The sequence below is a fragment of the Gracilinanus agilis genome, chromosome 4 (assembly GCF_016433145.1).
Source record: "Gracilinanus agilis isolate LMUSP501 chromosome 4, AgileGrace, whole genome shotgun sequence".
Taxonomy (NCBI): domain Eukaryota; kingdom Metazoa; phylum Chordata; class Mammalia; order Didelphimorphia; family Didelphidae; genus Gracilinanus; species Gracilinanus agilis.
In genome coordinates, this window is record NC_058133.1 from 247,646,904 (window position 1) to 247,661,111 (window position 14,208).

Below are 14,208 nucleotides of genomic sequence, written 5' to 3' on the forward strand. Positions count from 1 at the left end.
AGATTTTTTTGGATCTTGACTTCTGTCATCCAACATTTGAGTTGCTTGGCAATATCATGCTTTAACCCTATCCCTTGCCCAGGAATAATACCAAGGAAGATATTGGGTCTTGGGATGATTGATTTTCCCTCCCTTTCCCCATTTCTCACAGAAGGCGGCTGTGTTTTCATGATCACCCACCTTGCAAATCTGATTCTCCTGCAGTGAGCTCCCCTGGTAGTACAGTGAGTGACATTAGCCATTAGCTCAAATGACTGTGTGCAAATTCAATCTAAAAGGGCCTTCCTTAGAGAGTCTCAATTGGAAAGGATAACAGGAAAGATATCTCCTAATAATTATCACCACAGGGTTTAAGGATCAAGCCTATCCCATTCCATATCCCTGCCAGAAGCTTCCTGGGGTCTGGAGCTCTGTACTATAATTGTCATCCAGGGAAGGATATTTCTTTCTGATCTCTGTGCCCTGCCCAAACTGACTGAGGAATGAAAGAACCTACAACTGAGGAAGAAATGGGGAAGAAGAATGAAATCCCTTTATCAAGGAATGCTTCTGAATCAGCAATGAATAGAAGAATATCTGCTAAAACACACAAAAAAATTGTTTTTAGCCTTATTGGGCAGCCTCTAAGTTCCTTCAACAGATTTTAGTTTTCTTCTTCAACAAGAATTCTGACAGTTTTCCCCATCCTCTCCAGTTCTTACCCAAGGAGGCTCAACTTTCTTTAAGGTCCTTTGTCTGCATGACAATTAAAGCTGTAAGTTTGTTGTTGAAATCCCCCACTGAAGACTATGGCAGCCAGTAAGCTGAGGCTAAAGCCCAGAATTCCAATCAGAAGCTGAATGACTATTTGTCAGCAGAGCAGATTCTAGTATGGGCTGAGAGGAAGGACTAGATGACCTCTAATCAGACTTCTATTTGGAGGAGTCAAGTTAACTCCTCAAGGCTTGAAGCCAGATGCAGGCCTTGTTGTGCAAGGAAAGCAAAGATCACTGCCTGAGGAGAGTCAGCCCTTGAAGTTTGTCTTTGAGTCTAACCCGTTCTTCTGAAGATTCTTGAACTCAGAAGCTATGGCTTAAGCTCTGGGACCTATCAGGCGTGTGAAGGGAATATTGAGCTGTAAAAAGGATTCAGATAAGCTTACTGCAGAAAGGAACATACATTCTTGTCAATTCTTTTCAAGGAACCAGTCCAGATCCAAACTCCCATTCTCATGTTCCTTTGTTTCCTCAAACTAATATGGGGTTTTGCAAGGCAAGGATCAACTGTCTATGTCTAAACTTCCCCTTCTTTGGGTCAAAGTCTCTTCTCTGAGTCCCTAGGAAGGCCTAAAACTCTCAGCTCCTCTGTGCTTTGCTGTTTCTGCCCAGAATCAGTGATTCCTGGGGCTTAATCCAACTAGCTGTGCTTAAAGCCAACTTGCCTCTCTGGACCTCACATTGCTCATCTGTAAAATGAGGGGGCTGGACCCTTCCAGTCCCGACATTCTATAAGTCCACTCAGAAATGACCAGCCCTGCTTAGCACCCTCATGACCTCTACCTGGTGTTTCTTGGGCCAGGATATTCTGTTCTCTTCCTGATAATAATTTGCCTTCCCCTTTTTTCAGCTTAGGATCCGGGGAGTGTGGCTTGAGTACTCCAGGGCCCCAGAGCTCACAGGCCATCTTCCCTATGGAATAGTTCCGTTCAGCCCTGTTGCTGCCCATTTCTGTGGCTATAGAGATGCTGGGACATTTTAAATACTCAGCTAAGTTTTGGTGGCCTCTACTGCAGTCCTTGGAATTTCAGATTCAGAGTGAATGTGTTCTCTTAAGCCCACCTTTCCTGAATCCAAATGAATCAAATCATGAGATCCCTCTGGTTCCAGCCACTAGAGCAGAGAAAAAAAAGAAAAAAAAAAAAAAGGAGGCAGTGATAATGATGATCCTACCTGCCCTTGAGACTGCTGCCCCAGGCATTAGGCTTCTGGAAAAGAGAAGGAAATAAAAATTGAGGAGTTCCTTTTTGTATAGTTAGGGTGATATGTAAAATTGAACTAGATTTTGCAGAGTTTATTAACCAGAAATGTTATGGTAGGTATTTAAAGAAAAACTCATGAGGCTAGTCTAAAAAAAAAAAATCCCCAGTTATACATTTTCTTACCCAATGGGGGCTCAGTGGGTGGTCTGGCCCCTTTGGCCAACTAATGAGCCCCTACATTAGTTACAAGTAGTAACACTAAGAATTAGGAGGGGGTTAATTTGGAAAGAGGGGGTGCCTGGCAAGGTAGACACTGGGGCCTTTTCTCAGCCTTGTCCCAATCTGGATTAAAGAAAAAAGCTCTTCTAAAATGACCATCCACTTAACTACCAGATGTTTGGTGGAAGATGAAGACACTACCTGGGAAAAAGGGAGGGGATCATTTTCTCTACTGAGCAGGGGACAATGAGGGGCACTTCAGTTTCCCTGGTCTTGGGCTAAGAAAGCCTTTGGAATTGGTTGGAATGGGGGGGGGGGCGTCTCATTAAAGTCAGAATAAAGACTGAGACTGGGAGCCAGCCTTTAACTCCCTGTATTGTCATCAACTTCAGTTTCAACCTGTATAAAACAGGGTCAGATTTTCCTCAGATGTGACACGTCAATGATGGCCCAGAAGAGATTTTGACTTCATGGGCGAAGGAAGTGTTAGAAAATTGTGTCTCTAGAAAGCTGCAGACCATGGTGAGGCATGGAAGTTGCGAAAGTGAAATGAAGGCCTTTAGTTCCTCAGTGAGGAGGCCAAACACAGGAATATGTTCAGAGGGCTAAGGTATCTCCATATTCCTGCAAGCAACAGATGAGCACAAAACACAGGAGAATTTCAATGTTAGTGGGGTTTCTCTGTACCCCTCCTCCTCCCCCCTAAACAAACCCCAGCTTATTTTATGATTGAAGTTCTCCCTTGCCCCATGCTCCTGGATGTGCTACTTACCCTATCTTCCTTCTATTTGGATTCCTTTCTGTGTTTGATTTCTGTTTGTTTGGAATTGTAAATGTATAGCTGTGACCATGGCATACTGTTTGGGTCAATGTTCCTTTCCAATGCATACTAATATATTATGGTTATTATATATGAATATATTTAATGACTTGGAAAAAGTTGTGGATTTTCTTATTTTTTTTAAGTTCTTTTTTTTTGTTGTTGTTGTTGTTAGAGCTGCAATGGAACCAGATGGAGCTTGTAATGTGGGCCCCCACTTGGTAGAACTAAATTCAGAGAGCAGTTGAATAAACTCTTGTACACTGTCCTGTCCCTGGATCTTTATTGGAATCCTGATTCAAGTTCATTTGTCTCCAGATGGTCATGGGGAAGGGAGAGTGCCATCTACCTCCAAAGTGCTACACAACACTTTTTTTCCAACAGATCCACAAAGCAGAGATTTGTTTTTTCTACACGTGGGATCTAAATAATAACTTCTTTGCTCATCCTCCCTCTATTCTGGGGTGGTTTGGTTTCAGCCTGAGACTTAGCTATATTGCTGCAGACTGGAGGAGACCGGGTAGGTAATAGGGGTTGGAACAGTCCACATTTCTATTCTCTTTTCAAACAGTGTTGAATACAATCTAATTCCTCATTTAAAAAAAAGAAGAAGAAGAAAATTCAAACAGCCTAGACTAGGTTCCCCTATGTTGTAATAAAGGGGCTGAAAGGGGCACTGGTGTTTGGAGGGTACAGGACAAAGAGACAAAGCCATCTCTGTATGCAGCAGAAGATGGAAGAAGAACTTTTCATTTCCCCATGAGACTGGAAATTTGTTTAATTTTTGTTTTTTGAAATTTGTTTACCTTTAATAATCTAATCTTTTTCAAAGTTAATTCCAATTCCACAAGAAGCTACCAAGAACCTTAAATATGAAGCTTGCTCAGAAGAGACTGGTAAAGGAAACAAATGCACTAGGAGCTGAGCTCACTGTATTTCTGCACGAGTCTATATTTAAACCCCCACATGGTTGTGATTTATTGATTAAATAAACAATTCAATCATTAGGAACACATTGTGCTGCCATGCAAAGCAGGGCTAAACCTTCCTAGGAAGCTATAATTTCTGTATCCAGCTGTTCTAAGACATGTCTCAGCAAATGGGCATGACCCTGGAGCCTCCTGCAATTCAGATTCAATTGACCTTCCCAAAGACCTACAAAGCCATATGTCCATGGCATAGGTCAGCCGGGCTATAAAGAAGCTCTCTTCTTTTCTAATGAGAAACAAGGCAGGCAACTCATCATTTTCAGATATTGCAAGAATATAAAAAGCATCATCAAGACATATTCCTTAGACAGATGTATAGTTGGGTTCAAGGTATCCTAAACTAGAAGTGTCAAAGATGAGGTCTATGGGAAGCAACTCCGAAGTGTGGCCCAAACTAGATTAAAATGCAATTGGGAAATATTTAACAAAATAAATAAAAATGTAATAAACATAAATAAAACTGCATTTTAAAACTAGATTAATATGTGGCTTTGCAGGGAGCTAGTGCACAGTTTTAGTAGGCCCCATTTCTATTCTATTCTAAACCTCTTTTCTGTTAAAGTCATTACAAATTACAAATCTTCTATCCGACAACCAGGCTATCTGAAAGCCAAACCTGCAAGTCTGTTCAACAAGCTAAATAAACTGTAAATACAGTTCCCCAGAGTTTCAGGTTTCTTGATCAATTAGTTGTATTTCTTATGTTGGCTATAGTTTTAAAATCACTTAAGAACTTTGCAATTGGTTGATAGGTGTCAAAACAAATGGCTTGATTCTAAATCCCTGTATAATCTAAATTATTTGACATTATGACTAGTATTCAAGGGGTGGATTGCTTTTACTCATTTTTTTTCATGTCACAAGAAAGAGTCAGCCCTTGGTGCCAGCCACCTTAGGAAAGTATATAAGCACTTAATGAAATAGCACTGCCTGAAAGCTAGAAAAACCCACCTAAGATCAGCTGTGGTTCCTCAGTGGATCATGGCAGATAGGGGAAAGAGCCCTCATCTGAATCTTCCTTGGAAATGTAGACCCTCTAAAGTTTGTATTCCACTACTGTTGATAGGGCAGCTAGATGGCACGGTGCCACCGAGTGCTGGGCCTTGAGTCAAGAAGGCTCATCTTCCTGAGCTGAAGTCCAGCCTCAGACTAGCTGTGTGACCCTAGGCAAATTACTTAACCCTGTTTTGCCTCAGTTTCCTCATCTGTAAAATGAGCTGGAGAAGGAACTCTATTTTCTTTGCCAAGAAAACCCAAAATGAGGCCATGAAGAGTCAGGCACGAATGAACAGCAATTGAACAATAACAAAAAATTGTTGACAGGATTCTGATTCCACCTCTGGAATAGCCAACCATATGGGCAAGGAGAAATGCTTTCTTAAAATAATGAAATGTTTGTTTTCCACTTGCCACCATCTTTCTCGCTGGAACAGAGACTTGGAAGCAGCTTCAAAATTTATCCACAGGGCTGCCACATCTTGTTAGCTTCTACTGATCTCTGACTCCTCCTCTTCTGTAATCACCATGGCTGAGATTTGGCTTCTATTAACCTCTCTATTAGTTGCTTTCCAATCTATCTTTCAAAATTAGTCTTAATTAATCTCCCACTTTAATCTTCCTATTCTGGTCATTGTACTTCTTTACTAAAAACAAAACAAAAACTCAGCAGCTCCCCTTTGCCTCCTGAATAAAGCAGTAGCTGCATGGTATTGACATACAAGGTTCTCAATAATTTGGCTCTAACCTACACTCTTGCTCAGGCTTTCCCCAGGCCGGGAAAGGATTCGCTCCCTCCCAACTGCTTACTTCCACCTGCCCATGTCATATGAGGATCAGTTTGTATGTTTGTTTGTTTTCAAAATTAGGATTGCTTAGCCAAAAACTCATGAAGGACATGACAGCTGTCTCCAAGCATATGTAAGATTTTCATGTGGAAAGAAGATGAAGTTTATTCTGTCTGGATCTAGAAATCAAAATTGGATTGAAGAGTCAAATTTAGACTTGGTGTAAGGAAAAATCTAACAATTGGAGTGGAATTGACTGGTGAGGTCCACCTCACTGAAGGTCTATAAGCTGAAGTTGAACAACTATTTCTTGGTTATGTTATATTAGGGAACCCCTTCAAAATATAGGTTGGACCCTGAGGTCCCTGAAAGTATGTGATTGTATAAATTCTTCCTTTCTAGGTCTTCACTTACCCTCAAATAAAAGAGAGTTCTCTCTGCTCAAAATTCCCACATCTTTGCGTTCATCACATTCTCTTTTGCACTACATATAAATACCTTTTTCCCTTCCTGAAGGGGTTGTTAGTTTGAAGGGAGGATCTAAGTTTTATATGCCCAATAGCTAGCACAATTTGTTGCCAAATATGTCAAGGATCTATGTGATTTCATTAGTGTAGTCCAGTGGTTCCCAAACTTTTTTGGCCTACTGCCCCCTTTCCAGAAAAAATATTACTTAGCACCCCCTGGAAATTAATTTTTTTTAATTTTAATAGCAAATAATAGGAAAGATATGTATTAATGTTTCTACCTTTTTTGTAAAATATAGTAAAGAAAGGTGTAAATTAGAAACATTGAACTTTGAAATTATGAAACTATTTATTGAACTCAGAATAGAATGTAATATAAAAAACTTAAAACATTTGAAATCATCTTAATGAGAAGGATGAACCTGGTGTGCTGCTACCAGTTTAGTAATCCTCGGCTCTATTTTCGTCAGCAGTAATCTTAAATCGCTGCGATTGACTATTTGCAATTGGTTTCTTTTTTTTGTTAATAAATTGGTTACCGCACTGAATCCATGTTCCAAAATGCACCTGTGGCCATCACTGCCCCACCCTGGATCGCTGCAGCACCCACCAGGGGGTGGTGGCACCCACTTTGGGAATCACTGGTGTAGTCTAACATGAGTGCAGGTAGCAGCTCCCTTCCGGTGCTTCACACCTCAATGAGCAATTTTCCTGAGTTCTTGTGACTGAAGAAAATACACCATTTTGTTGCTAACTTTCTAATAATGAAACTTTCTGCACTTAGCTAGATTAAGCCTTTGAAAACACAAATTCTTAATAAATGATGAATTAGTTTATATGTGGAACTGTTATTAAACTTGCTGTAACAAACCAATTCATTAATAAATATTGAGAAACAAAGTTGTATAAGACTAATTTATCTTTCTCACACATCTTTGTAAATCCCTAAAGGATCTTATAATCTGTTTGGAGAGAAAATTAAGAATTGGTTCAATCAATAAGCATTTATTAAGGCCAATTATGGCAGGCACTGTGCTAGGTGCTATTGAGATACAAAGGCAAAAGCAAAATGGACCTGGCCTTCCAGGAGCTTACATTCTATTGGAAAGACATGATATTTTTGTTTTAACAATTAAACATTCCAAGAGACTGGCTTCTGAGTAAGAAAATCAATTTACTGATTAGGCTAACGTTAACTAGTGATTTCCCAGTGATCAAAGTTCCTTTACACAGATCCACAGATCAGCTGTTTGGGGAGCTTATTATTCAGCCCCTCCCTTGGACATCTCTAACTAATAAGTAGCCAATGAGGAGGTGATCCATCAAAACTCAACTCTTCCCCATCATCTGGTAAATAGCACTTAGTCATGTTCTCAGTTCTATGCCCCCAAACATGAGGTGGGGGTAGGAGAGAATCTAATTCTGTGTAGTCAAGATGATCCCTGCAATGTTTTTTTTTTAAATTTATTTAATTAATTAATTAAGAATATTTTCCCATGGTTACATGATTCACATCCTTCCCCTCTCTTCCTCCCTCCCCCCTCCCATAGCCAATGAGCAGTTCCACTGGGTTTTACATGTGTCCTTGATCAAGACCTTTTTCCATATTAGTATTTGCAATAGAGTGATCCTTAGAGTCTACATCCCCAATCATATCCCATCAAACCATGTGATCAAGGAAATGTTTTTTCTTCTGTGTTTCTACTCCCACAGTTTTTTCTCTGGATGTGAATAGTGTTCTTTCTAATAAGTCCCTCAGAATTGTTCTGTATCACCCTGCAATGATTCTGAATGAGAATTTGGAAGACTGATTTTTGCTACATGTAGGTGCATTGGCTGGTTCTATTTACTAATTAAGGCAGATCTCACAATCTCTCCCATAATCTCAATTTCCTAATTTCCTACAGTGGAAATTCTTTGGGTGGGGCATAAAGGAATAAGTACAGAGGCCCAGGGACTGATTTAAGTTTCTAATTCAAAACTCAAATAGAGAAATAATTTAGTCTGTTGAAAGCAAATCCTCTCAATGTAAATAATATGGTAAATAAAATATACAAAATATAGATAAAAGAAATACAAGACAATTGAAGGTGGGAGAATCAGGGAAGGTCTTAGGTAGAAGAAAGTGATACTTGAATTGAGCTTTGAAGGAAAACAAGCATTCTCAAAGAAAGAGGGGAAGAAGAAGAGCATTCTGTATATGAGGAACAGCTTGTGACAAGGCATGAAGGGGGCATCTAGATAGCTCAGGGGATAGAGCACTAGGACTAGAGTCAGAAGAACATGGGTTCAAATCTGGCCTCAGATACTTCCTAGTTGTGTGACTCTGGTCAAGACACTTAACCCCAATTGCCTAGCCCTTGCTGCTCTTCTGTCTTAGAATTAATACTAGAGCAGAAAAAAGGCAAGGATTTAAAAAGAAAAAGAAAAGGCATGGAGAGGGAAGATAGAATGTTGATTATGATACATAAATAAATATGTATAAAAGCATAAGTTCAATACAACAATTAAACAACTCTATTTAATCACCAGATTTGTGTCAGTTATTAATACTTTACTTCTATTGGAGAGAAATTTCACATAGCATATTAGCAGGGGAATTAGAACTGGAATATAGAGACTCTGAAAATGGCAGACCTCTGCTTCTCAGCTTAACAGAATCTAACTGGTTCTAGTGACTGAAAATTACCAGGTGAGGTTTTAGTCAATTGATTAAAACTTCCTTTTTTTTAAACCCTTACATTCTGTCTTAGAATCAATACTGTGTATCAGTTCCAAGGTAAAAGAGTGGTAAGGGCTAGGCAGCTGGGGATTAAGGGACTTGCCCAGTGTCACACAGTTGGGAAGTGTCTGAGGCCACATTTGAACCTAGGACCTCCCTTCTCTAGACCTGGTTCTCAATCCACTGAGCCACCCAGCTGCCCCCTGATTAAAACTTCTTAAGGAGTCCTCAGTCCTCCCTGCAGATGAATCTCTATAGAATCTCTAATATTCACTTATAGGCAAAGACACATCTGGTTTAAGATTGATGAAAAGATAGTCCTTTTCATAGTCATGCTCTTATAAAACAAGATAAAAAGGCAAGAAATAATTCATAATAATAAAGCCAGTAAGAAATCATCTAGACTGCTTTATCAATTCTGAGAATCTTGCTGCATTAAATTTGGCACAAGAAGATTTCTGGAAGAAGGTATATACCTTTTGTTGCTTGTATCACTAGCTTTAAAATGCTGTCAAAATGTGCTTAAAGCATTGAAGGGAAAAAATATAGCCCATTCTTTTTTCTTTTTAACCTCTTCCCTTCCATCTTAGAATCACGACTGTGTATTGGTTCCAAAACAGAGATAAGGGCTGAGCAATGGGGGTTAAATGACTTGTACAGGGTTACACAGTTGGCTCTGTTCACCCTTCCTTGTAAAAAAGAAAAATCATTAATAAAGCCAACAAAAGCAATAACCAGTCTGTCAATATATGATACTCATGGGGCAGCTGGGTGAGCTGTGGATTGAGAGTCAGGCCTAGAGATGGGAGGTCCTAGGTTCAAATCTGACCTCAGACACTTCCCAGCTGTGAGACCCTGGGCAAGTCACTTGAATCCCATTGCCCACCCTTACCACTCTTCCACCAAGGAGCCAATACACAGAAGTTAAGGGTTTAAAAAATAAAAAGTTAAAAAAATATATATGATACGCAACATAAGCTGTGGAGCATTTGTAGTCACCCATTTCTCACAAATGAGAGGTGAGAGATGTGTTTCATTATCTAGAACCAATACTCATCACTGTATTGGATGCTCTTAGTATTGTTTTAATTACTACTGTGGTCATTGCATATATTATTATCTAAGTTTTGTGAGTATGCCCTTTTTTAAGCACAATAATATGTCATTAAACTGATGAATCATAGTGAATTTAGTTATTCCCCAACTGATAAAACACTTTGTTTCGGTTTGGTTTTGTCATTGTTTTGTGGGTTTTTTTGTTCATTTTTTTTGCTATCACAAACATATCCATTGAACTTTCCAGATTATTTTGGTATATGTGAGACTTTTCTTTGATCTCCTTGGAATACATGCCTAGTATTAGCTAAAAAGACATAAGCAGCTTAATAACTCTTGAATAATCCTCACTTGTTTTCCAGAACAATTGGACAGTCATAGATTCACCAAGAACATGCCTAGCTTCATAAGCCCATTCAACTCTGATATTCTCTTCTTTTAACATCTTTGCAAATGTGATGGGTGTGAACAGATACTTTGTTATTGCTTTAATTTTCATTTTTCTTTTTCATTTTTTTAAAAACCCTTAACTTCTGTGTATTGGCCCCTGGGTGGAAGAGTGGTAAGGGCTAGGCAAATGGGGGTCAAATGACTTGCCCAGGGTCACACAGCTGGGAAGTGTCTGAGGTCAGATTTGAACCTAGGACCTCCCGTCTCTAGGCCTGACTCTCAATCCACTGAGCTACCCAACTGCCCCCTTCATTTTTCTTATTATTGGTGATTTGAAGCATTTTAAAATTTATTTTTTTTATTTTTTTCTATTACATGAAGGGAAACTTTTTTTTTTTTAAACCATAACTTTGTGTCTCAGAAGCAATACTGTGTGTTGGTTCTAAGACAGAAGAGAGGTAAGGGCTAGGCAATGGGGGTTAAGTGATTTGCTCAGGATCACACAGCTAGGAAGTATCTGAGGCCAGATTTGTACCTAGGATGTCCCATCTCTAAGCCTGGCTCTCAATCCACAGATTGCTTGTTCATATCCTTTGATCTTTTCCAATTGAGACATGCTTTGTATTCTTATAAATTTGACTCAGTTCTTTTTAGAATTGAGAAATGTTTTGTCAGAGACACTTATTATAAATTACACACACACACACACACACACACACACACACACACACACACACACACTTTGTTGTTTCCCTTCCAATCTTGGTTGCATTGGTTTTATTTGTACAATCCCCTTTTAATTTAATGTAATCAAAATTATCTATTTCATTTTTTGTAATGTTCTCTATATCTTATTTGGTCATAAATTCTTCCCTTAATAAATCCGAAAGGTAAACTTTTCTATGCTCCCCTAATTTGTTTATAGTATTACCCTTTATTTCTTGAATCAAGTATCCATTTTGACGTAATCCTGGTATATTGTGTGAGATGTTAATCCGTATCTCTGCCATACTTTTTGTCAAATAGTATGCTCATTCCACAAAGGCTTGGATCTTTGGGTTTAAGGTACACTATGTATTATGGATATTAACAGCCATGTGTTGATTACCTAATCTATTCCATTGATCTTGTTTTGATGATTACTGCTGTTTTATAGCGTAGTTTAAGATCTGATACAGCCAGGCCTCCTTCCTACATATTTTTTTCATTTTTTTGTTCTTTTGTTCTTCCAGATGAACTTTGTTGTTATTTTTTTCTAGTTCTATTAATTAATTTTTAGGTAGTTTGGTATGGCATTAAATAGGTAAATTAATTTAGGTAGAATTGTTAATTTTCACCATATTGGCTCAGACTATCCATGAGTATTTAAGACTTTTCCAAATGTTTAAGTATGACTTTATTTGTATGAAAAGTGTTGTAATTATGATCATATAGTTGCTGGTTTGATTTTGGTAGATGGAACATGAATTTACATTATCTAGAGTTATTTTGAATGGAATTTCCTTTTCTATCTCTTGCTGTTGGATTTTGTTGATGGTAAATAGAAATGTTGATGATTTATGAGGATGTATTTTGTATCCTGCTGAATTATTACTATTAGTTTTTTGGTGGATTCTCTAGGATTCTCTAGGTATGTCATCATATCATCTGCAGATCTGATAACTTTGTTTCTTCATTGCCTATTCTAATTCTTTCCATTTCCTCTTCTGCTCTTGTTGCCATGACAAGCAGCTCTAACACAATATTAAATAAGAATGGTGATAATGAGGATCCTTGCTTCACACGTGATCTTATTGGGAAGGGTTTAAGTTTATCCAGATGAGAGATAGTGCTTGCTGATGATTTTAGATAGGTGTCATTTATCACTTAAAGGAAGATTCCAATTATTCCAATGTTTTCTAATGTTGTTACAAAAAGTGGGTGTTATATTATGATATTTTGTCAAATGCTTTTTCTTCATTTATTTTTTTTTATTATTATTTTTTTAACCCTTAACTTCCGTGTGTTGGCTCCTTGGTGGAAGAGTGGTAAGGGTGGGCAATGGGGGTCAAGTGACTTGCCCAGGGTCACACAGCTGGGAAGTGTCTGAGGCCGGATTTGAACCTAGGACCTCCCATCTTTAGGACTGACTCTCAATCCACTGAGCTACCCAGCTGCCCCTTTTCTGCATTTATTGAAATAATGATTTGGTTTCTGTTGGTTTTCTTATTTAATATGGACAGCTATGCAGATAATTTTTCTGGTATCCCTGCATTCCTGGTGTAAAATGCAGCTGATTATAGTATATGATTCTTGTGATATAATGCTGTAACCTCCTTGCTAGTATTTTATTTAAACTTTTTTGCATAAATGTTCTTTAGGGAGATTATGGTTTATAGTTTTCTTTTTCTGTTTTAGCTCTTCCTAGTTCCATACCATGTTTGTGTCATAAACAGTTTGAAAGGGTTCCTTTTCCCCTTATTTTTAAAAATAGTTTATGTAGTATTAGAGTTAGTTGTTTCTTGATTGTTTGACAGAATTCATTTGTAAAAATATCTGGTCCTTTGGTTGTTTTCTTTGATGATTTGTTCAATTTCTTTTTTCTGTGATGGGGCTCTTTAAGTATTCTATTTCCTCTTTTCTTAATCTGGGTAGTTTATATTTTTGTAAGTGTTCATGTATTGTCCTTAGTGTTAGATTTATTGGCATAGAGTGGGCAAAATAACTAGAAATAATTGCTTTAATTTTTTCTTTATTGAGAGTAATTTTGCCTTTTTCATTTTTGATACTGGGAATTTGCTTTTTCTTCTTTTTAAAAAAAATCAAGTGAACCAATTGTAGATCTATTTTATTTTTTTCATAAAACCAAATACTTGTCTTATTTATTAGTTCAGTGATTTTCTTATTTTATTAATCTGTCCCTTGATTTTTAGGATTTAGTGTTTAATTGGGGATTTTGAATGTTTTTTTTTTTTTTTAGTTTTTACCATATTACCAATTCATTGATCTGCTCTTACCCTATTTTATTGATAAACTTCTTTGACCACATCCCACTTTAATGAAATTGATTATTTGTTGTTTAGGATAAGATTATTTAGTTTCCAATTAATTTTTAATATTTCTTTTTTTTTTTTCCACAAAGAACATACACTTTTATTCTGGGAAGAATCCTGTATTCGATGTCTTTGAGATTCTTAAAGTCTTAATTTTTAATTGCATTACCTGGTTTCACAGTCTAAAAGTAGATTAGAAGCAATGAAACAAAAGGGTTGAAGTGAGAGATGCCACATAAAGTACACCGATAACTGACTGGAAGATCCCAATAGACCAGGGGTTGGCAACCTTTTTGGCTGCGAGAGCCATAAACGCCACATTTTTTTTTAACATTTATTAATAATCATTTTTAACATGATTACATGTTTCATGCTCCTATTTTCCCCTTCACCCCCCGCACTCCCCCCACCCATGGCCGACGCACTTTTCCACTGGTTTTGTCATGTGTCCTTGATCAAGACCAATTTCCCAATTGTTGGTGGTTGCATTGGTGTGGTAGTTTCGAGTCCACACCCTCAATCATGTCCGCCCCGACCCATGCGTTCAAGCAGTTGCTTTTCTTATATGTTTCCTCTCCTGCAGTCCTTCCTCTGAATGTGGGTAGCATTCTTTACCATAAATCCCTCAGAATTGTCCTGGGTCATTGCATTGCTGCTGGTACAGAAGCCCATTACATTCAATTTTACCACAGTATATCAGTCTCTGTGTACAATGTTCTTTTGGCTCTGCTCCTTTCGCTCTGCATCAGATCCCGGAGGTCTCTCCAGTTCG

At 38.1% G+C, this 14,208-nt stretch overlaps 1 protein-coding gene across 1 annotated transcript in view; it reads right to left on the bottom strand.

Moving 5' to 3' along the window:
* Positions 1–1,745: 1,745 nt before the first annotated feature.
* The window catches only part of STX8 (syntaxin 8), a 352,021-nt gene continuing 339,558 nt past the window's right edge, over positions 1,746–14,208 (bottom strand). The window contains exon 9 of the mRNA XM_044675211.1: positions 1,746–1,868. Within this exon, the coding sequence (XP_044531146.1) occupies positions 1,746–1,868 (123 nt within the window). The remainder of the gene's footprint in view (positions 1,869–14,208) is intronic.